Source organism: Cygnus atratus, chromosome 29 (genome assembly GCF_013377495.2).
Source record: "Cygnus atratus isolate AKBS03 ecotype Queensland, Australia chromosome 29, CAtr_DNAZoo_HiC_assembly, whole genome shotgun sequence".
In the NCBI taxonomy this organism is placed as follows: Eukaryota; Metazoa; Chordata; class Aves; order Anseriformes; family Anatidae; genus Cygnus; species Cygnus atratus.
The window spans coordinates 2,062,018-2,088,036 of record NC_066390.1 but is presented as its reverse complement, the minus strand read 5'-3'; the positions used below and the strand labels follow the sequence as shown (position 1 = coordinate 2,088,036).

General features: G+C 71.1%; 3 protein-coding genes across 6 annotated transcripts; 1 reads left to right on the top strand and 2 right to left on the bottom strand.

Annotated features, from left to right (window-relative positions):
• The first annotated feature begins 327 nt into the window (after positions 1 to 327).
• FMNL3 (formin like 3) lies at positions 328 to 9,768 on the top strand. Its single transcript, XM_035570365.2, has 26 exons — positions 328 to 406; positions 484 to 564; positions 663 to 739; positions 1,857 to 1,940; positions 2,163 to 2,315; positions 3,114 to 3,222; positions 3,305 to 3,381; positions 3,460 to 3,553; positions 3,758 to 3,832; positions 3,946 to 4,056; positions 4,136 to 4,285; positions 4,381 to 4,482; positions 4,595 to 4,841; positions 4,957 to 5,025; positions 5,572 to 5,696; positions 5,794 to 5,996; positions 6,121 to 6,355; positions 6,440 to 6,508; positions 6,643 to 6,723; positions 6,821 to 6,950; positions 7,029 to 7,189; positions 7,829 to 7,930; positions 8,023 to 8,112; positions 8,211 to 8,322; positions 8,469 to 8,567; positions 9,751 to 9,768. Exons 1-25 carry the CDS (start codon positions 329 to 331, stop codon positions 8,558 to 8,560), a joined length of 2,907 nt encoding a protein of 968 aa, XP_035426258.2. The 5' UTR covers position 328; the 3' UTR covers positions 8,561 to 8,567; positions 9,751 to 9,768.
• Positions 9,769 to 11,784: 2,016 nt separating this feature from the next.
• ATG101 (autophagy related 101) lies at positions 11,785 to 14,479 on the bottom strand. 4 transcript variants are annotated; one of them, XM_035570327.2, is made up of 3 exons: positions 14,365 to 14,479; positions 13,450 to 13,719; positions 11,785 to 12,531 (listed from the first exon to the last, which is right to left on the bottom strand). In XM_035570327.2, the coding sequence occupies exons 2-3, from the start codon at positions 13,699 to 13,701 to the stop codon at positions 12,127 to 12,129; spliced, it is 657 nt and encodes a 218-aa protein (XP_035426220.1). In that variant the 5' UTR covers positions 13,702 to 13,719; positions 14,365 to 14,479; the 3' UTR covers positions 11,785 to 12,126. The 4 variants fall into 4 exon arrangements, with proteins under 4 accessions (XP_035426220.1, XP_035426221.1, XP_050571952.1 ...); XM_035570328.2 differs by having other exon boundaries at positions 13,450 to 13,716; XM_050715995.1 differs by having other exon boundaries at positions 14,440 to 14,457.
• Positions 14,480 to 16,764: 2,285 nt separating this feature from the next.
• NR4A1 (nuclear receptor subfamily 4 group A member 1) lies at positions 16,765 to 22,125 on the bottom strand. Its single transcript, XM_035570335.1, has 7 exons — positions 22,073 to 22,125; positions 18,794 to 19,560; positions 18,370 to 18,499; positions 18,099 to 18,250; positions 17,805 to 18,007; positions 17,531 to 17,709; positions 16,765 to 17,417 (listed from the first exon to the last, which is right to left on the bottom strand). The coding sequence occupies exons 2-7, from the start codon at positions 19,556 to 19,558 to the stop codon at positions 17,167 to 17,169; spliced, it is 1,680 nt and encodes a 559-aa protein (XP_035426228.1). The 5' UTR covers positions 19,559 to 19,560; positions 22,073 to 22,125; the 3' UTR covers positions 16,765 to 17,166.
• Positions 22,126 to 26,019: the final 3,894 nt, after the last annotated feature.

The following is a 26,019-nucleotide window of genomic DNA, read 5'->3' as shown; positions in this document are numbered from 1 at the left end:
GTGGCAGCGCCCGGCGCTGCCCGCCTGCCCGGCACGTGTCCCCGTGTCACCATGTCCCCGTGTCCCCGTGCCACGCTCGTGTCCCCGTGCCGCAGCGCTACGCACTGCGGTGCGCCCTGGCCGTGCCGCGGGGCCGCTGCGGGAATGCCGTGGGCTCGTGGGTGGCACAAGTCTGTCACCGACAAAAGCCACATGGTGGGGCTGGTGGCCCTGGGTGCCACAGGTCCTGCGTGGCTCAGGCTGGGAGCAACGGTCCCCGTGTTGTCCCCTTTGTCCCCGCCGTGGGATGCGGTGGCGTGATGAGCCCCCGCTGTGTCCCCAGAGCTCCATGAACCTGCCCCCGGACAAAGCCCGGCTCCTGCGGCAGTACGACAACGAGAAGAAGTGGGACCTCATCTGTGACCAGGTGCGGGGCCGGGGGGGCTGCGGGGCCGGGGGCTGCGGTGCCGTGCCAGCGTCCCCATCTCCCTTGTCCCTCCCCAGGAGCGGTTCCAGGTGAAGAGCCCCCCCCACGCCTATATCCAGAAGCTGCAGAGCTTCTTGGACCCCGGTGTCACGCGGAAGGTGAGGGGCTGGGGGCTGCGGGGGGGGGGGGGGGGGGGGGCCGGCAGGGGGGTGAAGGAGGGGGTGGCGGCACGGCTCAGGGCTTGCTCTGCCCGCAGAAGTTCAGGAGGAGGGTGCAGGAGTCGACCAAGGTCCTGCGTGAGCTGGAGATCAGCCTGAGGACGAACCACATCGGGTGAGCGCGGGGTGCAAGGAAGGGTTTGTTTTTTTCTGGGAGGGGGGGGGTCCTGGGTGGGGTGAGAGCGCAGGGCGCTGGGGGGCACGGGGTGCTGCAGCTGCAGGGGAAGTCGGAGCCGGTGCAGGAACTGGGCTGGTTCCTGCTCGGCCGTGCCGCAGGCCGGGGCTGCCAGCGGGCAGGTCCCGGGGGCGGATGCCGGGACGGATGGGACGGCGCTGACGCCCTGCGCGAAGCAACGCGGCCAAATCCTGCCCGGCTCCTCCCCGTGGCCGGGGCCGGGGGGGGGGGCGGCTCAGCGCCCACCCCACGGCACCCCAGCCCTGCACGGGAGCTCCGGGGGTGGGCGAAGCCGGGCTGGCCGCGGGGCTGGGGACCGGAGGACGATGGGGACGTCCCCGTCCGTGCCCGCGTGCTCGGGGGGGTTGGCGCACGTGCCGGGTTGCGCCCCTGTGGCGGCCCCAAAGCGGCTGTGGGATTCGGCTCTCCCCACCCGCGGCCTGAAAATAGCAGCAGCCTCAGACAGGAAACGCGCTGGGGCGAGGGGCTGGGGCCGGCAGGAAATAGGCGGCCGCGCGGCCCCGGCTGCTCCAGCTGCGGCCTGACTCACCGCCCGCGGCACGCGGCGTGGGGACGCGCGGGGACGCGGGGCCGTGCACCAACCCGCCCCCCCCCAGCCAGCACGCACGGGTCCCGTGCGCTGCCCTGTGTCCTCGTGCACCTCTACCCACGCACACACCATGCACGCCCTGTGCGCGCTAGCCCCCGGCACACGCCCCCCCCGCGCATGCACACGCGTGCCCCCGGTGCTCTCCATCCCTGCCGGGCTCCCTGTGCTGTGCCCAAGCCTTGCCCCGGTGCTGAGCACCAGGCTGTGGGCTCGGTTTCCCGCCCGGTGCTGAGCCCTCCCCTCCCTGCAGCCGGCAGATAACGCCCCAGCGGCGCTGGCGTGGGTGATAGCGGGGGGGCTGCGACCGCCGTCGGTGCTGGGGAGCCCCCCCTGACCCCCTCTGTGCGTTGCAGCAGTGCTGGCGGGGGGGGGTCCCCGTGGGCTGGGGGCACTGGTTTCGGGGCGTCCCCAGCTCCCCCGGGCTCTGACCGCTGTGTGCGGCCGCAGGTGGGTGCGCGAGTTCCTCAACGATGAGAACAAGGGGCTGGACGTGCTGGTGAACTACCTGTCCTTCGCTCAGTGCGCCGTCATGTGAGTAGGGGGGCTCAGCGTCGCCCCGCGGTGCGGAGGGGCCGGGTGCCCGCTGAGGTTCCTTGCTGCGGGCTGGCGCTTAGCCCTGTCCCCGGGGGTGCGGGGCGCTCAGCCCCCTCCTCGCCCCGCTGCTGCCGCGCTGCCTCCGCTTCAGCGCTTGCTCCGGTGGCTGTGCCGCTCCGCGCCAAAGCCGGGCCCCCTTCTCGCGCGTGTCCCACCCAGGTTTGATTTTGAGGGCCTGGAAGGCGGCGAGGACGGCGCGCTGGAGAAGCTGAGAGCCTGGAGCAGATCCATTGAGGATCTGCAGCACCCCAGTGCCCTGCCTGCCCCCTTTGCCAGCAGCCTGGCCCGCTCTGCCCGCCAGACCGCCCTACGGTACGTACCCGCCGGGCTGGCCAGCTGCAGGGGTGCGTGCCCAGCACCCCGTGCCGAGCCCCGTGCCGTGCACCGTCCTGCCCACGGTGCCTGCGGCACGCTCAGTGCCCCCCCGGTGCCACGTGCTGCCCCTCCACCGTGGCGCGCGCCGTGCCGTGCCCGCCCTGCGTGCTGCAGCCGCTGCCCTGTGCTGCACCTTGAGCGCCCGCCTGTGCCGTGCCCTGCGTGTGCCGCGGTGCCTGCACCCCGCGCCGCGCTGTGACCCCTCGTGCTGCAGCGTGTGCCGTGCCCTGCCCGCCCGCAGCAGCACGGCGCCGGCTGTCCCCGTCCTGCCCGCGGTGCGCGGCCCCCGTCGGCGGCACCCCGACCCCCTGCTCTGCTGCGGCCGTGCTCTCTCTCCTCTCCTCTCGCTCTCGCTCTGCCCCGGGTAACGTGCCCGTGTCTCTGCCCGCAGGGCCGGGCTGCTCGCCTCTCTGGCTGCGCTCTCTCTCTCTGTCCTCTGCGCCCGCCTCGCCGCTCGCCGGGTAAGTACGGGCAGCACTTTGCTCCGTGCCTCCACCGGCCTCTGTCCCTCTCGCGCTCCGGCCACTTCTCTCTGTCTCTGCCCCTCCGAAAGCCCCGCGGTCCCCTCGCTGTCCCCACCGTGGTCCCGTCCCCACCTCCTGCGCGTGGCCCTGGGCACCGCCGGGTGCTCCGGGACGCAGCTGGCGGTGGGGTCGGCTCCTGCTTGCGGCGCGGCACCGGCAGCGCCAGGGTCCCCGCTCACCGTCGCTGTGTCCCGTCCCCCCCCCCCCCCAGCTACGGGACGCTGCCGAGCCGCAAGGCGCTGAAGAACTCGCGCCTGGTGAGCCAGAAGGACGACGTCCACCTCTGCATCATGTGCCTGCGGGCCATCATGAACTACCAGGTACGGGTGCCCCTGGGGATGCCGCCGCTGCCGCCGCCACCCACGCCGGCGCCGCTGAGGCATCCCCGCTCCCTCCCCGCAGTACGGCTTCAACCTGGTCATGTCCCATCCCCACGCCGTCAACGAGATCGCCCTGAGCCTCAACAACAAGAACCCCAGGTAAGGGTTGGGGCTGCCCCGGGCAGGCGCAGGGGTCCCCTGCTGCCGGCTGGGGACGATGGCTCTGCCGTGCCCCAGGACCAAGGCGCTGGTGCTGGAGCTGCTGGCGGCCGTGTGCCTGGTGAGGGGCGGCCACGAGATCATCCTGTCGGCCTTCGACAACTTCAAGGAGGTGAGGACAGAGCTGGGAGAGGGGAGGCTGGGCGGGGGACGAGCAGGAAGAGCGGGGACATCGGCGCTGAGCTGGGATGGGAGAGCCAGGACCCGGGGAATGGAGGGACTGGGAAGACGAGGACCGGGCTGGGTTTGGGAGACTGGAACCAGCCAGGCTGGGGGACCGTGGCCGTGCTAAGTTCCCCCCTCCGCCGCCGCTCAGGTGTGCAAGGAGAAGCACCGCTTCGAGCGACTCATGGACTACTTCCGCAACGAGGACAGCAGCATCGACTTCATGGTACGGTGCCCGGCCCCGGGACCTCGCCGGGGCTGGGGGGGAGAAAAGGGGGGCCAGGAGGAAGGGTCGGGGGTTCCCAGCCCCGCTGACGCAGCCCTGCCTGCGTGTCTCAGGTGGCCTGCATGCAGTTCATCAACATCGTGGTGCACTCCGTGGAGGACATGAACTTCCGCGTGCACCTCCAGTACGAGTTTACCAAGCTGGGGCTCGAGGAGTTCCTACAGGTACCCGGTGGGGGGGAGGTCTGGGGTCTGGGGGCCCCCCCGAGGAGTCCCCGGCCCTGACGCCGTCCCCTGCCCGCAGAAGTCGAGGCACACGGAGAGCGAGAAGCTGCAGGTGCAGATCCAGGCGTACCTGGACAACGTCTTCGACGTCGGGGGGCTGCTGGAGGATGCCGAGACCAAGAACGTGGCCCTGGAGAAGGTGGAGGAGCTGGAGGAGCACCTGTCCCACGTACGTCAGCGACACGGGGTGCCCTGGGGGGGCCCAGCTTTGTGCCTGGGGGGGGGTTGGAGACGGCCACGTCTGCGTTTCCCCCCCCCTCGCAGCTGACGGAGAAGCTGCTGGACCTGGAGAACGAGAACATGATGCGGGTGGCGGAGCTGGAGAAGCAGCTGCTGCAGCGGGAGAAGGAGCTGGAGGTGGTCAAGGTGTGTGGGGGCCACAGGGCTGGGGGGGGGGGGGGGGGGGCGGAAAAAAGAGGGGAAGGGTCCCAACCTCCCCCCCTGGACCCTGACTGACGTTGGCCCCCCCCCCCCCCAGGAGACCTACGAGCACACGAGCCACCAGGTGCACACGCTGCGGCGGATGATCAAGGAGAAGGACGAGGCTTTCCGGCGGCGCTACGGCTCCGAGCCGCCCCCCGTCCTGGGCGCCGAGCCCCCCCCCAAGTCCGAGCCCCAAGCTCTGGATGAGGCCCCGAGGGTCCCCGTCCTGCCTCCCCCGGAGGCTGCGCCCCCCCCGCCGCCCCCGCCACCCCCCTTGCCGCCCCCTGCGCCCCCGCTGCCAGGTGAGGATGGGGGGGAGCTGGGATATCCCCGAAATTGGGGTGTCCCTGGGCGCTGGGGACCCCAAATGGGGCCAGCCACCCTCGGGCGTGGTGTCACCCTCTCGTCCCACTGCAGACAAGTGCCCGCCGGCCCCGCCGCTGCCCGGGGCTTCGCCCTCCATCGCCCTCACCGTTGGGCTCTCGGGTAGGTGGGGAGGGACCAGGGGTTGTGGGGTCGGGGATGGGGAGGGTGAATGGGGACAAGGACAAGGGAGGGTTCAGGGACTGTGGGGACAAGGACGGGGAGGGTTCAGGGACCATGGAAATGGGGATAGAGGGTTCAGGGACCGTGGGGACAAGGACAGGGAGGGTTCAGGGACCGTGGGGACAAGGACGGGGAGGGTTCAGGGACCATGGAAATGGGGATAGAGGGTGCAGGGACCAGTGGGGACAAGGACGGGGAGGGTTCAGGGACCATGGAAATGGGGACAGGGAGGGTGCAGAGGACCGTGGAGATGGGGACAAGGAGTGGGTACATGGGCAGCATGGCTGGAGATGGTGACGGGTTGCACAGACCAGGGATGCAACAGCCATGGGAAGGGTGCAGGCACCGTGGCAATGGGGTCGGGTGGCCCAGGGCAAGGGGACAGCGTGGGGACTGCTTCTCCAGGGCTGGGTGGCTCAGGGTGGGCTCGGGATGCGTCCCCCCACCCCGGGGGAGGCTGAGCTGGCTCCTGCGTGCCCCCGGCAGCCATCCGGATCAAGAAGCCCATCAAGACCAAATTCCGGCTGCCCGTCTTCAACTGGACGGCGCTGAAGCCCAACCAGATCAGCGGGACGGTGTTCAGCGAGCTGGACGACGAGCGGGTGCTGGAGGTGAGCGCGGGGCCGCAGCGGCTTGGAGGGGATCGGGGTAGGGTGGGGGGACGCTGGTGGCACCGCTGAGCCCCCCGAAACACCACCCCACCCCCAGGACCTCGACCTGGAGCGTTTCGAGGAGCTCTTCAAGACCAAGGCCCAGGGCCCGGCGCTCGACCTGGTCTGCGCCAAGAACAAGGCGTCGCACAAAGCCGCCAGCAAGGTGACGCTGCTGGAGGCCAACCGGGCCAAGAACCTGGCCATCACCCTGCGCAAGGCCGGCCGCGGCACCGAGGAGATCTGCAGGGCCATCCACACGTACGGGCGGCTGGGGCCGGGATGGGGGGGGGGGGTCCAGGTCTCAGCGCCACGGGGCCAAATGCTCGGGGGGGAGGCTCGGGGAGGCTCGGGCGTCCGGGTCCCGACGGCACGGTTGGGGCAGGTTCGACCTGGCGACGCTGCCGGTGGACTTCGTGGAGTGCCTGATGCGGTTCCTGCCCACGGAGGCGGAGGTGAAGGCGCTGCGGCAGTACGAGCGGGAGCGCAAGCCGCTGGAGGAGCTGGCGGACGAGGACCGCTTCATGCTGCAGTTCAGCAAGGTGGAGCGGCTGCCCCAGCGCATGGCCATCATGGCCTTCCTGGGCAACTTCGCTGAGAACCTGCAGATGCTGACACCGGTACGGAGCCGGGGAGGGCGCCGGGAGGGGTCCCACCACGGCCCTGCGCCCCGCTGAGCCCCCCCTCGTCCTGTCCCCCTGCAGCAGCTCAATGCCATCATCGCGGCCTCGGCCTCCGTCAAGTCCTCGCAGAAGCTGAAGCACATGTTGGAGGTGGGCACGGGGAGGGGGCCCTCGCCCTCCATCCTCGCCATAGCTGGATGTGAGGGTCCCGTTTGGGGCACGGGGGCTCCGCCCTGACCTGCCCCCCCCCCCCCGCCCCGGTCCCCTGTGCTTCACCCCTGCAGATCATCTTGGCTTTGGGCAACTACATGAACAGCAGCAAACGGGGCGCCGTCTACGGCTTCAAGCTGCAGAGCCTGGACTTGGTGAGCAGCCCCTACCCTGGGGCTATGCGGGGTGTGGGGGTGCCCCCTTTTACACCCCCGTAACCCCCCCCACACACACACACACGTGGCCCCACAGCTCCTGGACACCAAGTCGACGGACAGGAAGATGACGCTGCTGCACTTCATCGCGCTGACGGTGCGGGAGAAGTACCCCGAGCTGGCCACCTTCTGGCAGGAGCTGCACTTCGTGGAGAAGGCAGCCGCAGGTGCCCCCCGCCGTGCCCCCCACCCCCAGCCACCCGCCGTGGGCTCGGGGCCACCCTGACCCGTCCCTGTCCCCGCAGTGTCCCTGGAGAACGTGCTGCTGGACGTGAAGGAGCTGGGCCGGGGCATGGAGCTGCTGCGCCGGGAGTGTGGGCTGCACGAGAACGGCGTCCTGCGGGCGTTCCTGGCCGCCAGCGAGGGCAAGCTGGAGCGGCTGCAGAAGGACGCGCGGACAGCCGAGGTGGGGGGGTTGGGGGGGGGGGGGGGGGGGGGCGCCGAGCCGCTTCGCGCGGCCCTCGTGCACGCCTTGGCACGCGTGCAGTGCCCTGCGTGCTCCTCGGGTGTGCACCGCTTTGCGTGCCCCCCCCCCCCCACCCCTGTGTGTGCCTTGTCACACGCGCCTTGCTCCGCGTCCCCCGCTCCGAAACGCCCTCCCGCACCCCTTGGCACGCTCGCCGCGCTTTGCAGGCCCGTGTGCGGGCCTCGCTCTGCACGCCTCGCTCTGCTTTGCACTTGTGCGTGCCCCTTGTGCACGCCCCGCCTTGCGCTTGCCTCGCTTGGCGCGCTCCCCGTGCACGGCCCGGCACACCTGCCTCGCTCAGCACGCTCCCCGCGAACATCTCGCCGTGCACGCACACCTTGCCTTGCACACCCCTTGTGCACGCCTGGCTTTGCACGCTCTCTGTGCACGCCTGGCTGCGCACACCCCTTGTGCACGCCTGGCTTTGCATGCCGCTTGTGCACACCTGGCATTGCACGCTCCTCATGCACTCCTGGCTTTGCATGCCCCTTGTGCACACGTGGCTTTGCACGCCCGTTGCACACCTCTGGGGAGCCGCGGGGCGCGCAGCCCGTCGCTCACCGCCCATCCCCGTGCCAGGACGCCTACAACACGGTGGTGCGGTATTTCGGCGAGAGCCCCAAGACCACCCCCCCGTCTGTGTTCTTCCCCGTCTTTGTCCGCTTCATCCGCTCCTACAAGGTACGGGGGGGGCCAGGAGGGGCCGGGGCTGGGGGGGGGGTTGGTGGTCTCGAGGCCGGCTGGCTCCTGGTGCCACCCCCTCGCTCCGGCAGGACGCGGAGCAGGAGAACGAGACGAGGAAGAAGCAGGAGGAGGTGATGCGGGAGAAGATGCTGGCGCAGGAGGCGAAGAAGCAGGAGAAGGTGAGCGCGGCCGTGCCAGGGGCTGGGGAGGGGGGAGGGGGGGTCGTCTCTGGTGTGTGTGTGGGGGGGGTCTCTGACGTGGGGGGGGGCTCTCGCAGCGCAACAAGTGGCAGCAGCAGGAGCTGATCGCGGAGCTGCGGCGGCGCCAGGCTAAGGACCACCGCCCCGTCTACGAGGGCAAGGACGGCACCATCGAGGACATCATCACCGGTACGGGCCCCCCCCCCCCCCCACGGCCCCCCAGCCCCTCTGGCCTCCTCATACAGGGGGCTGACTTTGTCTCTGTCAACCCCCCCACACCTACGCCCCCCCCTCCCCGGCCCCGTGCCCCCCCCCCCCCCCCGCCCCCCCCGCAGCGCTGAAGAGCGTCCCCTTCACGGCCCGCACCGCCAAGCGGGGCTCGCGCTTCTTCTGCGACCCCTCCCACCACGACGAGTCCAGCTGTTAGCCCCCAGGTACGGCCGTGCATGCCCGGCCCCCCCCCCCCGAGCCCCGCATGCCCCCCCCCCGAGTCCTGCATGCCCCCCCCCCCCCCCCCCCCAGAGCCCCGCATGCCCCCGTCCCCACGCTCTCCCTGCACGCGGTCGCCCCGGGGGGCTCGGTCGGAGCGGGGCTGGGTCTCAGCACGGGGGCTGGGTGCAAGGCGGGGTCCTGGTGTGGGGTCCTGGTGCAGGGCACAGCACCGGATCCCGGCGCAGGGTCCCCAGTGCAAAGCTGGGTACTGGCACCACGGCCCGGCACAGGATCCCGCAGCAGTGCTGGATCCCAATTTGGAAACCCGGTTATAGGATCGGGGCGCGATGCCGGATCCCAGCACGGGATCGTGCTCTCAGGCTGGGTCCCGCCCCCGTGAGCTAACGTAGGATCTGGCTGCAGGGCTGGGTTGCAGCAGGGGATCCCAGCGTGCTGCCGGGTCCCAGCAGGGGATCCCAGGGCAGTACAGGATCCCAGCACGATGCCAGGTCCCAGCATGGGATCCCAGGGCAGTACGGGATCCCAGTGCGATGCCAGGCCCCAGGGCAGTACGGGATCCCAGCAGCGGATCCCAGGGCACTACAGGATCCCAGCAGCGGGTCCCAGGGCAGTACGGGATCCCAGCAGCGGGTCCCAGGGCAGTACGGGATCCCAGCGCGATGCCAGGCCCCAGGGCAGTACGGGATCCCAGCAGCGGGTCCCAGGGCAGTACGGGATCCCAGCGCGATGCCAGGCCCCAGGGCAGTACGGGATCCCAGCAGCGGATCCCAGGGCAGTACAGGATCCCAGCGCGATGCCAGGTCCCAGCATGGGATCCCAGGGCAGTACGGGATCCCAGCGCGATGCCAGGCCCCAGGGCAGTACGGGATCCCAGCAGCGGATCCCAGGGCAGCACTGGTTCCCAGTTCAAGGCTGGGCTCCCAGCACGGCCATCCCTGCCCTATCGCAGCACAGGATCCCCGTGCCATACTGGATCCCAAGGCGGGGACCCGCAGCAGCGCAGGGTCCTGGCACATGGGGCAGCCCTTGGGGTGCTGTGCCCCCCCCCCCCCCGGGGACGGTGCCCCCCTGCCGCCCCCCCACCCCCCCCCCCCCAGGACACTGGGGCTGCGCCCCCCGGTGCCGGGGCTGCCCCTGATGCTCTGTTCTCTCCCCCCCCCCCAGCCCGGAGGCGCCGGATCCGCCTGTAGCGCACGAGGGTAAGGACCTGGCACCATGGGGGAGGGCACAGCGGTCCTATTGCCCCCCCCCCCCCCCCCATCACCTCGCTCTGCCCCCCCAGGTCCCGCCGGATGCCTCCATTCCTGCCCCCGGCACCGCTTGGGGGGGGGGGGGACATCCCAGTGCCACTGTCCTCGCTTGGGCTCGGGGGCAGCATCCCCCTCCTCGTCCCCCCCCCACCCCGTGCCTAGGGGCTCGGCCCCCCCCCCCCAAAGCCAAGCAGAGGCCAAATCCTGCTCCCAGTGCTGGGGGTGGTGGAGGGGGACGGGGTGGGGGGGGGGGCTGCGGGGCTGTGGGTCCCCATCCCCAGGCCCTCATCTGCCTGGAGCCACCGGGACCACGGGGACGGGGGCAGGGGGGGGCGGGGGCGCGCCCCCCCCCCCCCCCCCCCCCCACGCTCATCACTTTGACCACTGATGAACACTAATTGCCAAAAAAAAAAAACACCAGAAAAATAAATAAATAAAAAGGGACCAAAGCCAGGCTGGGGGGGGGAGTGGGGGGGGGGCAGGATGATGCCTCCCCTGCCCTGTCGCCCCCCCCCCCCCCGCCCCCATCCCCGTCCCCATCCCTGTGACTTTTTGTACATGTGAAATATACGCAGGAGTCTTTTATGCAGATGGTGTCTTTTTTTTGGGGGGGGGGGTCCTGGGCGTGCCCCCCCCACCCCCCCACCCCTTGTAGCAGGGTCCTGTGTCCTCGGGGTGGGGGGGGGGGGGTAAGCAGCATGCATGGGGCGGGATGGGGGGGGGGGGGGGCCCTAAAAAGTGTTTTGGGGGGGTGTTATTGAAAGTATGGGATTAGGGTTTTTGTTTTTTTTTTTTTGGGGGGGGGGGGGGGAATCCTGCTCCCCCCCCCTTGTCTGCTGGCATCTTGGGGCGGGGGGGGGGGGGGGGGGGGTAGAGAGCCAGGACCTGGCCCTTGGAGCAAAGGGACAGAGCAAAGTGGGGCTGGGGGGGGCGGGGGGGCAGGATGCGGCCCTGGCATCTCTCCTGGGGCGGGGGGGGCAACGGACACGAGGGGTGGGGAGGGGCAGGATGCGGCCCTCACCCCCCCCTCCGTCCCCGTTACCCGAGCCTCGCCCCCCCCCGAGCTGCAGCCCAGGGGTTAGCCCTAAAAACGGGGCGCCGTAATATAAAAAAGGGAAACTTTCCCCTAATCCTCTTGGTGGGATTTACCAACCCCACCCGTGGCTGGACCCAGACACACCCAGGCCAGCCCCCCCCCCCCCCCCCCCCGTTGTCGTCCCCCCCCCCCGTTGCCTTTTTAATCCATACAAACCCCAAACCCGCAGCTCCCGACGCCATCCTGCTCCATCCCTGCGGGCCCTCGACGGTGCTGTCCGTCCGTCCGTCCGTCCGGCTCGGGGCAGCTGGAGGGGTTTGGGGGGGGGTTGGGGGGGGGAACACACCTGCTACGCCCCCTCCGTGGTCTGCACAGCTCCTGCACAGCTCCCCGCGCCGTGCCCAGCAGGTAATGTACCCTGCGGGAACCCTTCCCTGGGGTGGGGGGGGGCAGGTGGTGTTGTGTCCCGACCCCCCCCCCCCCCTCCCGCCGTGAGGCTGGCGGAAGGGCGCGGGGTCCTACAAAAAGGGGGGGGGGGGGGCGCCCCGTCCTCGCTCCTGGAAGAGGCCTCGTTTCGCTTTTAGGGTATGAGAGGAGGCTCGTAGGGCATCCTAGAAGTGCCCTGGGAGGCCTCGAGGGCATCCTAGAGGAAACTGGGGGGGGGGGGGGTGTCACTGGGAGGCTTTCTGGGGGAGCTGGAGGGCACTGGGGGGGCCCTGGGAGACCTGCGGAGGATCTCAAGTGCAGGCAGTAAGGAGCGTGGCTGCAGGGGCTCAGCACCCATCTTAGGGCACCTCCCCCCCCCCCCCCCCATCAAGGGGACACACCGGGGGGCTCCCAGCTCAGCCTCGGTGCCTGTTTCCTCCCCACCCTGGGGACGCTGGCCCACCAGCAGCCAGGACACGACGGGACTCCCCAGGAAGGGAAAATACTTTATTTTCGCCCCGGAGGAAGGCAAGATGTAGAGCAGGATCCCCAGCGCTTCTGTCCCAGCGCCAAGGCGGTGCCGTGACGAGCAGCAGTCACCCTTCTGCCTCGCAGCCACCCAGCTGGTTCTCCGGGACGGGCGAGCTTTCGTGGCCAGCACCCCACAGGACACTTGCCCCAAACCAGCAGCAACCCACAATTAAAGGCTGGGCCGAGCCCAGCTCCTCGCAGAAGCTTTTCAAGAGGTGGAGAGGAGGGAGACGCCTTCCCCGAGAGCCTGGGGCCGTGCTGGAGAGCTGCTCCCAAAGGGGGACCAGGGCCCGTGCCCTACAGAGCCAGCGTGTCTTTGATGAGCCGCCGCATGGTGGTGGTGACCGAGGTGCCCAGGGAGTCCGTGATCTGGTAGGAGATCTTGTACAGGTAGGGCTGCACGTCCTTCAGGCTGGTGTCAAAGACGTTGTCCACCTCGGACTGGGTGGGCATCTTGGGCAGGTACTCGTGGCGGTTCATCACCTCCACGATGTTGATGATCTTCTCGCAGAGCTTCTCGCCCACCTTCTCGCGGCAGATCTGCCGCTCCTGCTCGTTGGCCAGGTTCACCACGTTCACCTTGATGGTCCACAGCTCCCAGGGGATGCACTCGTCTGAGAAGGGCCAGCGCGACTTCTTCTTCTGGTAGAACTCCAGCGAGATCTGCCCCATCCCGTCACTGCCCGAGCTGCGCAGCGCATCCTGCCAAGGCAACGCACCCTCCTTAGTGGGGGGGGGCGAACACAAACCCCGGCTGCCCCCCCTGTCCTGGGTCTGGCTGGGCTGTTAACTTCCCCTGTACCGGCCCACGCAGGGCTGTGCTCTGCACTTGGAGCTAGAAGAGCAGCGGCGTCACCCCGGGGTTGTGTCTGCTGCTGGGCAGGGCTGGCGCAGCATCAGGTCTCTCTCTGACCCCGCTAGGGGGTGGGCGAAAAAGGGAGGAGGGGACATCCCCAGGGCAGCCGACCTGAACCAACCAAGGGGGGATACTCCACGCCGTCCGAGGTCACGCTCAGCAATAAAAAGGGGGGAAAAGGAAGACGAGGGGAGGGGTGGGCTCCCATTGTGAAAACCTCTGTCCCCCTCCCGAACACCGGCTGCGTGCGTTGAGGCCCTGCTGCAAGGACGCGGTCAAGCATCGCTCATTTGCGGGAAGCAGAGAGTGATTTCTTTCCTCTGCACTCCCACGCAGCCTTTGTTTTGTTGGTTTTTTTTTCCCCCCCTTTCCCTCTCCCTCTTTTTTCCCTTTAGTCAAATTGTTTAATTAATAACGATCTTTCCCTGACAATTATTATTTTTTCCCCCTTTAATCAAATCATCCCTTATCTCAACCCGCGAGTCGTTCTTTCCTTTACTTCCCCCCCCTCCTCTTCTAAGGAGGGGGAGCGAGAGAGCGGCGGCGGCGTCCGGCTGCCCAGCACGGTGAAACCACCGCACCCCCAGGGAGCCAGGAGGCTCCGAGTGCTCACCCCCAGCTGCAGCCAGGGCTAAGCGGAGCTGCTCAGGAGGGAGCCGGCCTTGACCTTCCCTTCGCAGCCGAGCCAACGGCCCAGAGGTGCCAGGAGGTTTTTACGCGCTGCCTTCAGCCCTGCTGCCTCGTCCCCGCGGGGGGGTCCTTGCCTTGAACTCCCCGACCGCCTTGCGGAGGGCCCGGTCGAGCTCCTCGGAGGAGACGCGGACGTAGGCGAAGTCGATGAAGTCGCAGTCGACGTCCTGGGTGCCGACGGTGCCGATGGAGTAGGTGCCCTCCTTCTTGTAGTGGAACTTGCCGGTGCTGCGGTGCAGCAGCACGGTGTGCAGCACGGCCAGCGCCGCCTCCTCCACCTGCCGGCCCTCCACCGACACCTCCAGCACCTCGGCGCGGCAGTTCATGGCGGGGGGCGGCCGCTGCTGCCGGGACGGGGGCGTTATGGGGTGGGGGGGGGGGGGTGGTCGGGGGGCACCGGGTCCCGGCTACCGGATCCCCTCCCGTAGCCCCCCCGCACCCCCAAAGGGCCCCGGTCCCCAGTCCCGGTTCCCGGCCCTGACTCTCGTCCCCGGCCCCGACCCCGGTTCCCGGTCCCCATCCCCAGTTCCCGGTCCCCGGTCCCCAGCCCCGACTCAGGCCCCCGGCCCCCGGTTCCCGGCCTTGACCTCGGTTCCCGACCCCGGTTCCTGGTCCCGACCCCTGTTCCCAGTTCCCGACCCCGACTCCGGTTCCCGGCCCCCGGTTCCCAGCCTCCAGTCCCCGGCCCCAATCCCGGTCCCCGACCCCCGACTCCGGTTCCCGGTCCCCGGCCCTGATCCCCGGTCCCGAGCCCGACCCCCGGCCCCAACCCCGGTTTCCGGCCCCGGTTCCCTGTCCCCGACCCCGGTCCCGGTTCCTGGTCGCCGGCCCCGGTTCCCTGTCCCCGGTTCCCGGACCCCGATCCCGGCCCCGGTTCCCGACCCCCGGTCCCCAGTCCCCGGCCCCAACCCCGGCCCCGACCCCGACCCCGGTCCCGGTCCCGGTTCCCGGTCCCCGGCTGCGGCCCCCGGTTCCCGACCCGCGCTCACCGCCCGGCCCCGGCCCCGGCCCCAGCTCCGGTTCCCGGTCCCCGACGCCGGTCCCGGTCCCCGGTCCCCGCTCACCGCCCGGCCCCGAGCATCTGACGGGGCGGGGGGCGGGGTGGGGGGTGGGGAGCGGGCCAGCCCATCCGCTTTTAGGGGAGAGCCGGGACGTCACCTCCAGAGGCGGCGGAGCTTTCCCCCGTCCAAGCCGCATTTACCGACCCTGACGCTTTTTTTTCGCTTATTTCTGCCTCCTCCGCAGCCATCCCCGGCCGCGGGGCGCTGCAGGAACGCGGCCCCCGGCACCGGGCGGTGATTGCCGCCGCCCCCCCCCCCCCCCCCGCCGCCGCCCGTTTGGTTCGTTCCTAGGCAGGGCACCATAGAGTTGGCCTCCCGCGGCGCAGAGCGGCTCACTGCTCCCTCGGGGCGCTGCCCAGCCCACAGCGCCCCCTGGTGGTGGGGGAGGCCCCGCGGAGGGAGGGCACCGGGCCGGTGACCACCGGTGACCCCCCGGTGACCCCCGGTGACCCCCGGTGACCCCGCAGTGTCGCGCCCCTGGGCGCGGGGACACGAGAACAGGGGTGCGAGGAGACAGAGGGCGTGGGGACGTGAATGGGGACGGGGGATACGGGGGACACGGGGACACGGGGACACGGGGACACGGGGACACAAGGATATGGGGACAGCTGAACACAGGGGATGGGGGATGGGGGATGTGGAGACACGGGGACGGATGGATACAAGGGACGGGGGGACATGGGGCCAGATGGACCCGAAGGACAGGGGGACATGGGGACAGATGGATCTGAAGGACAGGGGGGACACGGGAACATGGGGTACAGGGACACGGCAGACAGGTACATGGGGGTTTGGGGTGCTGGCACGGCACCGCACTGTGTCCCCTGTCCCGTCCCACCAGCAGGATGCCCACACCTCCAGGGGACACAGCAGGGAGGGACGTGGCCATGGCCCGTCCCTGGGCACGCGTCCCGACATGCGTGTCTTTGCCACGCGGGGCTGGGCACACGCCAGGACACACGTGTCTGCGCCGGGCAGCCCCGGTGAGCCGGGCAGCCCGAGCCAGCCCCGGGGCTATTTTTACCCAGCCCTGCTGGCACCGTCGGCCCCAGCCCTCCCGCAGCAGCCCCTGCCAAGGAGACGGGGAAGGCAACGAGGCGGGCAGCGGCCTCGCTGCCAGCTCCATGGCACGGCACGGCACGGCACGGCCATCCCTGCCCCACGGCACGGTCATCCCTGCCCCATGGCCTGGTCATTCCTGCCCCACGGCATGGCAATTCTGTCCCAAGGAAAAGCAGAGCAGCCCGAGCCCCGCAGCCAGAGCCGTGCCGTGCCGTGCCGTGCCATACCGTGCCGGCAGCCCATGCCGTGCCCACCCCGGACCCCCGTTCCCGTTGCCTGCAGCTTTCCCATCTCCCCCCAGCCACCACCCCCCCCGCCCGCGGCCCCACCACTGGGCTCAGCGCTGCCCATTGTGTGCGGGGTGGGTGCTGTGGGCGTGGGGGGACAGAGGGCGCCTTGTTGTGCGCCGCCGCGGCCCCCCCGGGCCCCGCCGCCTCAATGCGCCCCTTGTTCTGCGCTGGCCCTTGGTGTCCCCAGGAACATTGCTGCGGGGGCGGGCTGTCCCCAGCGGGAGGAAGGGGACAGTGCCAACCTGGTGTCCCCCCCCTGCTGCCCCTTGCACCAGGACTCCCCCCCTATTCCTGTCCCCCCTGCAATGGGACACCCACCCCATCCTGTTCCCACTGTCCCCATGCAATGGGACACCCCCCCCATCCCTGTCCCTACTGTCCCCATGCAATGGGACACCCCCCCCATCCCTGTCCCCACTGTCCCCCTGTACTGGGACACCCACCCCATCCCTGTCCCCATGCACCCTCCTCCCTCCATAACCCCCAAGTGCGGCTGCAAGACCCTGGCTGGGAGCGAGACCCCCCCCCCTTTCCCCCCCCCCCCCCCCCCCGGCATCCTGCCCCCTGAACGTCCCCTCCTGGCACCGTCCCCGGAGCCTCGTCCCTGCACCCCGGCAGGCTGGGGGCTGGCGGTCACGCTTCCCGGGTTATTTCGGGGAGGATAAATCAGGCGGGCGACAGGTGCGGGGCCGCGGCAGCCGCCGCCACGGGGGTGAGTGACGGTTCAAGGGCAGCGGGGCCGCGGCGTGGGCAACGTGTGGCCGCGGCGCCCCGGCTGTCCCCGCCGCCGACACCGGAGCCGCCGCTGCCTGCACCCCGTCTGGGCTCACAGAGCGGCAGCGGGCAGCGCTCGTCCAAATTTCAGTATATCAAATATAGGATATATTACTTGGGGGGTGGGGGAGAGAGGGTGAAAGAGCCCTGGGGTGGGGGGAGGGGGGCGTGCGCAAATATAAATGTGGCGTGTTGGTGCCGTCGGTTTGTACGTACAAGTTTATATACAGAAAAAGGCCAAAAGAAACGAGAAAAAAAAAAAAAAAAAAAAAAAAAAGAAGGGGAGCAGGCGGAGGCTGGGGGGGTCCGGTGGGCGCCGGCCTGAAGCCCCCTCCCTGCACCCCCTGCTATGTACAGGATCCGGCCTCTCGGTATTTACAACGCGGGCGTTTGTACAGGGAGGAGGGAGCACCGCGCCGGCTGGCCTTACGCTGCCGGCGCCGTGAAGGCACATGGGGGGGGGACCCGGGCGGCCCCAAGGGGACCTGGCCATCCCCAGGGGGACCCGGGCAATCCCCGGGGCGGGGGTGGGCTGTGTGTGTGTGTGGGGGGGGGGGGGGGGTGAGCGTGAGCCAGGGGCTGGTGGCAAGCCCCGTGGGGGCGCTCAGAAGGGCAGCGTGTCCATGAAGATCTTGTCGACGATGGGCGGCGGCGGCACCAGGTCCTCCAGCTTCAGGTAGAAGATGCGCTGCAGCCCCTGGGTGCAGAGGGTGCGCAGCTCGGGCAGCTTGCCCAGCAGCTTGGAGAGGCAGCCGGGGCGGCCCGGCTCGCCCGCCGCCACGTGGTCCTTGAGGCAGCCCACGATGCGGTTCTGCAGCTCCTCCACCCGTTTCGGCTCCTTCAGCCCGTGGCGATCTGCGCAGGCAGGGACGAGGGGTGAGGGCCGCGGGGGGGGACGCCTGCGGCGGGGGGTGGGGGGCGGGGGGGGGGGGGTGGGGGGGGGACGGACGACCCCCGTCCCGCCTCACCTGTGATGATGACGAGGGCGGCGAGGCAGGAGAAGGAGGGCACGTCCACGCTCATGCGGTGCAGGCTCTGGGAGAACTCGAGGATGGCGTCGATCCACTCGCCGAAGCCCCGCACGCACTGCAGCCGGTGCAGCACCACGCCGTTGCAGAAGATGAGCTTGCCTTCCTCCGGCCTGGAGCTGCGGGCACAGCCTCAGCGTCACCCCCCCCACCCCACCCCACCCCCGGCACGGCCCCGAGCGTCCCCGCCGCCCCGCACCGTGCCGCGGCTCACCGGTACGCCAGGCGCAGGATGAAGAGCTCCAGGAAGGCCGACTCCAGCAGCAGGTCCTGGTCCTCCTTGGGCAGCTCGGCGAAGCCCTGGATCTTCTCAGCCCACTTGCGGATGACGTCCATGGAGCCGGTGAGGAGGTCGTAGAACTGCTGCACGTCCACCGAGTCCTCCTTCTCGAACTGGCACGGCGCCGCCTCCTGGAACTGCCGGGACGGGATGGGGACGGGGTGGTCAGGATCAGGCCCCGGGGAGAGCTCGTGGTGGTGGCACGGGGTGGCACCGGCCCGGCCCTACCTTGGAGTAGTCGAGCTTGGTGGCGCTGGGGACGGAGTCGATGTGCGCCCGCACCAGGGAGGTGATGAGGCTGACGGGGGATGCGTCCGGAGGCTGCTTGGGCTTGGAGGGCAGGCGGCCGCGGCGACCCTTCAGGCTGTCCGTCCGGACCACTGCGGGCAGCAGGACGTGCAATGAGCGCCGGCGTCCTCAGCCGGGGACTGGGGGGGTCCCCCCAGCTGTGCACCCCCCCCCCCACACACACACCCCCCCCCCCCCCCAACCCTGGTACCTTCTTTGACCATGCCCACGGCCAGGCACTTCTGGAAGCGGCAGAACTGGCAGCGGTTCCTCCGCCTCTTGTCCACGGGGCAGTCCTTGTTGGCCAGGCAGATGTACTTGGCGTTCTTCTGCACCGTGCGCTGCGGGCGGGGAAGGAGCGAGCGAGCTCAGCCCGGGGCGCGGAGCCACCGAACAAAAGCCCTTCTGTCCTCTGCCGCCCGCTCCGGCCCCGCATCCGGCTCCAAAGCTGCAGAGGGTGGTGGTGGGGGGGGGGGGGCCCGCTGTGCCACCGGGACATTGGGGCTGGGGACACCAGGGCTGGGGCCGCCCTCCCTGCCCTGTCCCTCTCAGGGCGACCCGTGCCTGGGGATGCAACGCAGCGTTCTCCCGCTGCTGCAAGGCGCGGTAGGAATATCCCTCGCGGCGTTTCTTACCTTGAAGAAACCCTTGCAGCCCTCGCAGGTGCGCACGCCGTAGTGCTGGCAGGAGGCGTTGTCCCCGCAGACGGCGCAGCGTCCCTCGCCCGCCCCGGGGCTGCGCGTCTTCGCGGGGGCCAGCGTGGGCCCCTCCAGCAGTGGCGAGGCGGGGGCCAGAGGCAGCCCGGAGAAAGCCCCGGGGGAGCCCTGGGGCAGCGCGAAGGCGTCTGTGTCCAGCAGGCGCGGGTCCTTCAGGGGCCCGGGGGAGCCACCGGGGCTGGGGGCCGGGGGCCCGAAGGCGAAGAAGGGGGGCTGCGCCGCGCCGCCCTTTGCTGGCTCGGCCCAGGGCCGCCCGCCCTCGTAGCTCGGCGGCGGTGAGTACGCCCCGAAGGAGCCCTCCCAGCCTGGCATCTGGGGCGCCTGGAAGCCCGGCGTGGCCGGCGAGGGGACGGAACAGGGGCTGCCGTAACAGTCCGAACCGCTGGAGGAGAGGGTCTCCTCGGGCTGCCCGAAGGCGCCGGGGTAGCAGCCATACACCTGGAAGTCCTCCAGCTTGAAGGCGGCGGGCTGGCTGCTGGCCGGCAGCTGGTAGAGGAAGGCGTCGAACTCCCCGGCGTAGCTCTCCATGAAGGTGCTGAAGCTGGGCAGGGCGGGAGCGGCCGCCAGGTCGGCACCGGCCACCTCCATGGGGAAGCGGCCGCCGTCGGGGCTCAGCAGCTCGGTGGGGCAGCGCTCACAGGGGCCAGCGCCGGCCGTGCCATACTGCGCCTGGATGCAGGGCATCTCTGCGGGGAGAGCGGGGTGTCAGCGGGGACCCTGCTGCTGCGGGGACCCTGCTGCCGCGGGGACCCTGCTGCCCACACCCACCCGCCTGCCCCGGGGACCCTGTGCCAAGGGATGGAGAGGGGTGAGAGCCACGGCGCTGGGCTTGGTGCATGCCAAGGCATCCCCCTCGCAAGCCCAGGGCCCTGTGGCAGCCACTGTTGTCCCCAGGAAAGGTCACGCCGCAGCCAATGGGAGCAAAGGACATTCCCCAAAACGCTAGGTTAGCAAAGCCGACGAAAGGGAAGGAGGGAGGAATGCGGCCGGCGGATTCCCGAGCTCCGGTCTGGCTGAGGGAAGCCGGTCTTTGGGCCGGGGGGGGCTGAAGCTGGCCCTGAGACGAGGCTAAACCAGGGCGCTCGGCTCCCCTGGGAGCCGTTTTGGAGCTCAGTGGAACAGCGAACGCAGCCCAGGGCAGGCTGCAGCCGGAGCCGCTGCATGGGGGCAAGGAGCCCCCAGCATGGAAGGCACAGGTGGCCGGATCCAGCCCCGCGGCCGCGGAGAAACGTAACAGGAGTCTCAGGTCCAGCTGAAAGCCAAGACAGTGGTGACCCTCATGGCAAGACGATAATGTAATTCATCTCGCAGACCTTTAAAGGTCACACCGCGCCTGGCACTGAGGCCGCGGGCCGGAGCCCCGGCGCAGCGCGGTGCCAGTTTGCCCGATGGCCACCCCCAGCCAAGTTCCTGCAGCTCTCGCGCTGCGCTGTCCAGAAAGCTGACACCCACCCGGGCAGCTGGTTAAAAATACCCTGCGTGGGCCCGGCCCTGCTACCCCCTTGGTGCCACCGGCCCCAGCCTGCTCCCGGTGCCCCTGTGCCATGGTGGGGGTTTGTCCCCATCTGTCGGGGCTGAGGGGGATCGTGGCTGGCGTGCCACACTGACACAAAGTGTCCCCCGCCGAGTGCCACCTCCCCCTGTGGGCTGGCTGTCCCGTGCTCCCAAAATAGAGCCTTCGGCCTCCTGGGACCAAGCCACACTGGGATTTACCGGGAAGACATGCGTGCCCCTCCCCACCCCCCCCTCCCCGTGGCACCTTTCCACCAACGGGGCCAGGCCAACGTAGGGAAGCGCAGAGCTTTCCGAGGGGCCGGTGAACGCCGGCTGCCTCCTGCCGTGCGGTCCTGCTGCAGGGCACGATGCCGGGGGCACGGCGGGGGCCGCAGCGGCTCTGCCAGCAGCTCGGTGCCATGCAAATCCCGGCTGCAAATTGCTGCCCACCCGCCGCTCCATGCAAACCTCCAGCCCGTTCCTACAAACCCCGCACGGGTTTTGTCCAGCGGCAGCGGGCAGCGCTTGGCTCAGCTGCCGCTTCCTCTCCTTTTGCCTATTCAAACGCTCGTGCCCCTGCCTGCCCGCGGCGTTTGGGGTCCCCAGCACGAAATCCCCCGGGGACGAGGCGCAGTCGGCGCCCAGATTTCTGCAGCAGCCCCTGCAGCTCGAGGCAGTGAGCGCTGCCCGGGCATTAATTGCAGGTTCCTCCTTGGGGAGTGCGGGAAGCTGCCCAGGGCCCTGCCCGGAGCCCGCTGCCAACGCAGGCTGGTGGCAGCCCCTGGCACCGGGCCTTGGGCTGCGGGCGGGCGAGAGCAGCTGGCGGCGCAGGGGGGAGCGCTGCCCACCTCCCCCCGGCACCTGCTGCCTTCTGCCACGGTGCAGCCGCTGCCAGGCCCCTCACGGTGCTGCCTGCGCCGCGCCACCGGGAAGGCAGCGCCGGGGCTGGGGCTGGGGCTTTGCCCCCCCCCCCCCCTCTCCCAGGCTGCAGGCGGAGGTGGGGGGCGCGGGGAGCAGCCGTGCCCCGGCCCCGCGGTGCTGCCCGGTGCGGCCGGGGGCAGCCCCGAGAACCGCGGTCCCGCCGCTGCCCGGCTCCCCCCGCAGAGCCGCACGGAGCGCCCCGGGGCACCTCAGCCCCGGCTCTCCCCGGTGCCACCGGAGCTCCCCAGCCCCGCGCACCGTGCACGGAGCCCGGCCGCCCCGGTGCCGGCGGGACCCCTCGCTCCGTCTGCCCGCGCCGCCGCTGGCTTCCAGCGCTCCCCGGTGCTGCCGGGGCAGCCTCCGTCGCGGCTCTCCCCGGTGACACCGGGACTGCCCGTGCCGGGGATCCCGCGCGCCACCCGGTCCCTTTCCCCGACTCCCCCCGGCGTCACCACCGGGCCGCCCCCTCTCCACGCTCCTTGCTCGGCGCTGCCCTGACCCCGTTACTCGCGGTGCTACCGGGGCTCTCCATCCTCCGGTGCCCCCGGCGCCCCCGGCATCCCCGCTCCCCGCGCACCTCGCCGGGCGCGTACGTCCCGACCCCGCGCCCCCCGTCCCACCGAGACGCCCCATCCCGACCCCCCCCCCCGCTGCCCCCGGGCCACCCCAACCCCCCGCACCTTGCAGAGCGCGCACCGCCCCCGTTCCCACCGGGGACTCCTCCATCCCGCTCCCTCCACCCCCCGCCCCGGGGGCATCCTCCCGGTTCCTCCCAACCCGTACCCGGGTGCCGGGGCGCGGCGCTCCGGTCCCGTTCTGCTGCCGCTGCCGGTGGCTCCGCCGGGCTCGGGCCCCGGCCACTACTTTCTCTTAAGCGCTCGGTGACGCGCGGGGCGGTGCGCGGGCCCGTGACGCACGGCGGCACCGTAGAAGGAGCGGGGGGGGCGGTTCCGGCGGGGGCGCGGCCGTGACGCACGCGGGGTTCCATTGACGCAACCTCGGCGCCCGCGCTAAAAATACCCCCGCGCGGCCCCGGCTAAAAATAGCGCGGGCGCCCCCCGCTTCCCTCCCCTCCCCCCTCCCCCTCCGCCCCCCCCCCCCCCCCGCCCCATCCCCTTCCCTCTCCGGGGCTCCCGGGCCCGCCGCCCGTGCGCCCGGTGCCGGTATTCCCCGTGCCGTCCCGGGGCCGTAGCCCCGGTGTCTTGCCGGTGCCGGTACGCCCGATGCCCTCCCGGTGTCGGCGTCCCCGGTGCCTCCCGCCGTCGGTAGCTCCGGTGCCGGTGGCCCCGGTGCCCTCCTGGGGTCGGTAGCCGCGATGCCGGTGGGCGCCGGAGCCGGTGTCTTCGGTGCCATCCCGGTGCCGACTTTCCCGTGCCCTCCCGGTGCCAGCGCCCCTGGTTCCCTCCCGGTGCCGGCAGTTCCCGTGCCCTCCCGGTGCCCGTACCCCCGGTGTCCTCCCCAGAGCCCCGGCACCCAGAGGAGCTCCCGGGGCCGCGGGCACCGGGAGGCCCCCGGGCAGCTCCGGCCGTGCGGGACCCGGTTACCGGCGGGGGCAGCGGGGCAACAGCGAGCTCTCCCCCGGTGCCACCCAGCGCTCGGGGCACCCCCGGTCCCGTCACCTCCCTCCGCCCGTCCCTGGAAGCCAGAAGCGGGGCTTTCGGCGCCGCCGGTCCCCGCTCCTGGACGCACCGGTGCCGGTTCCGATGGTTCCCGTAGTTTTAACGCGGGCCCCGGTGCTCGCGGGTGACCGAGAGCCGCGCAGCCGGGACGGGCTCGGCGGCGCCTTCGTGCCGAGCTGCTGGCGGCCGGCCCGGGCCGAGCGGGGCCGCGGGGGGCCCGGGACAACCTGGGGGGGGAACGAACCGGCGTGTGGAGGGGGGGGGCACCCCACAACCGGGGGGGGCTGCGGGTCCCACTCCCACCGGGGCCGGGCTCGGGTTAGGATTAGGGTTAGGGTTAGGGTTAGCGGCCTCCCCGGTGCCCCGAACCGCGGAGGGGGCCATCCCGAGGGCTCTGCGGGAGCCCCCCCTTGGGGACCCCCTTTCCCGGCCGCTCCCGCCCCCCCCCGGCCGCTCTGCTCGCGGGGAGACCCTGGCCGGGCCGATGGAAACAGCGGCGGCTGCTGGCGGCCGCCCAGCACCGCCCGGCCGGGAGAACCGCTTCGGGCCGGGGAGATGAGCTCAGCCCCCGCGGGACCGGGGGGGGGCCCGGGGCGGGGCGGGGCGGGGCGAGACCCCCGGTGCCCCCCGGCTGCTGCCCCCCACCGGCGCTGGCAAGGAGCCCCCCGGTAGTGCCCTCGGCAATGCCGGCCTGCTGCAGTGCCGCCCGGTAGTGCCCCCCCCCCCCGAGTCTGAGCCCCCCCGTTAGTGCCCCTCCCCTTCCCCCCCCCCCCCCGCCCAGTAACCGAGCCCCCCCCGTTAGTGCCCCCCCCCCCCCCCCGTTCAATGCCCCCTCCGCTCAACGCCAGCCTTCTGTCCGGTGGCACTACCGCTGCCCCCCGGTAGTGGCACCCCCGGTAGTGCCCCCCCCCCAACACGAAGGGGCCCCCTGGGGGGCATCTTCGGGACCCCACCGCCGGCTCTGGGTCCCCGCCCGGGCCTCCCAAGGAGCGGCGAGGGGCGAAACCCAGGACCGGAGGGGCCCGGGGACACCGGCAGGGGGTGTTGGGGGGGGGGGCAGAGCTACCGGGGGACTCGAGGGGAACGGGGGAACGGGCCGGGGGCCGGGCGCTGCCGCCGCCCCCTCCGCGCCTCCCGTTACCTCGCCCCGTCCCGGTCCCGGTCCCGGTCCCGGTCCCGGTCCCGGCTCCCGGCGCCGCCGCCGCGCGCCACCCACCCCGAGCTGGGGCCCCGTGACGTCATGCCCGCCGCTGACGTCACGGAATCCCGGCGGCAGCACCGGTGCCGCCCCCGCGGGGATTCCCCCGGGCAGGGTCGGCCCCGGCGCTCGGCGGGACCCACCGGGGCCCCGCACCCCGCAGCTGGAGCTGGGGCAAAACCGGTGCCGGGCCGGGGATCACGGCCAGGCCCCGGGGAACCGGAGCCGTCGGGGGCCCGGAGCAGCACGGCTGCTGCAGCCCCTCGGTGCCCACGAAGCCGGCCCGGGAGGCTCGGCCGGCGGCCCCCGCACCGGGATTAGCTGTACCTGCAGCGCCCGCCGCCCCGCTCCGGGGGAGGACGCGCTCACCCCGTAATCCCGTAATCCCGGTGGCACGGCGAGGCACGGCCGAGGGGCCCTGGGGGACAACAGAGCAGCCGTGGGGATGTGGCAGCCACCCCGTGCCATCGGGCACCCCGTGCCATCGGGCGCCCCATGCAATCTTTGTCCCTGTGCTGTCACCCTGTGCCGTCACCCCGTGCCATCGGGCACCCCGTGCCATCAACCACCCCATGCAATCTGTGTCCCTGTGCCGTCACCCTGTGCCATCCGTCACCCTGTGCCATCCAACACCCCAGTGCCACCTGACACCCAGTGCCATCAGTCACCCCGTGCCATCAGTCACCCCGTGCCGTCGGGCACCCCGTGCAATCTGTCTCCCTGTGCCATCACCCCCTGCCATCCGTCACCCCATGCCATCTGTCACCCCGTGCCATCAGTCTCTATGCGCCATCCGTCACCCGGTGCCATCCATCACCCGGTGCCATCCGTCACCCCGTGCCATGTGTCACCCCGTGCCATCAGTCTCTATGCGCCATCCATCACCCGGTGCCATCCGTCACCCCGCGCCGCTGCACCCACAACCCGGCTGCCACGTTTCGGGCAGGAGCACGGGGCGGGGGATTTTTGGGCTGCCCACGGGCTGCCGCTGGCTCCCTGCCGCTGGCCTCCATTTGTCCGTAACGAGAGGCTGCAGCAGGGCGTTCCTGGGCTGTACCCCCCCCCCCCCCTCCATGTCTCGGTGCCACGCGTGACCCTGCAGCCCACGGGGACAGTGCCCAGCCCGTGCCCACCGGCCCCTGCCCAGCCCAGGCACGTGGAGCTCCAGGTTGGGGCTAAAAAAAGCCCCCGCGTGGCGCGGCAGCTGCTGGGAGAGGGAGGTCCCGTGACGGGGACGGGGTGCCCTGACCCTGGCAGCACGCGCGCGGGCGGCCCCGTGAGCCGCACCATAAATGTCCACGCACGGAGTCCTCCTGGAACTGGGACAAGGCAGGAGAGCGGTGGGGAACTTGGGGGGGGGGGGGGGGCGGCCCAGGCACACCCCCGGGGCGGTGCGCACGTGGTGTGCAGCAGACACACACACACGCACACACACGTGTGTGTGCACAGGTGTCAGGCGTGGACACACACACGCACACACACACCAGGCATGCACATGCAACCCCCCCCCCCCGTCCCGTCCCTCTCATCCCCCAAAGCCCCTGGGCAGTGAGGCCGTGCCCGGGTGCTGAGCCCCAGCTGGACACCCTCGTGCCCCCCCCAGCTGTGGGTGCAATGCGACACGACGTGGGCCCCCCCCCCCCCCCCCCCAACACCAAATTTGCTGGCCAGGGAGGGGCGCGAGGCGATGGGGAAACTGAGGCACGGAGTGGGACCCTCCCCATTCGCCTGCAGCACACGACGGGGGGGGCTCTCGGTGCACGCGGGGCAGGCAAGGCCCCCCCTTGAGCAAAGACTCCCACGGCTGCACCCCAAAAAACGCCCCAGTTTTTTGATGCACTTGTGGGCTGGTGCTGGGTGCCTGGGGCACGCTGGCAGCAGGTCCCGGAGCACCCACGGGTGCTGCTGAAACA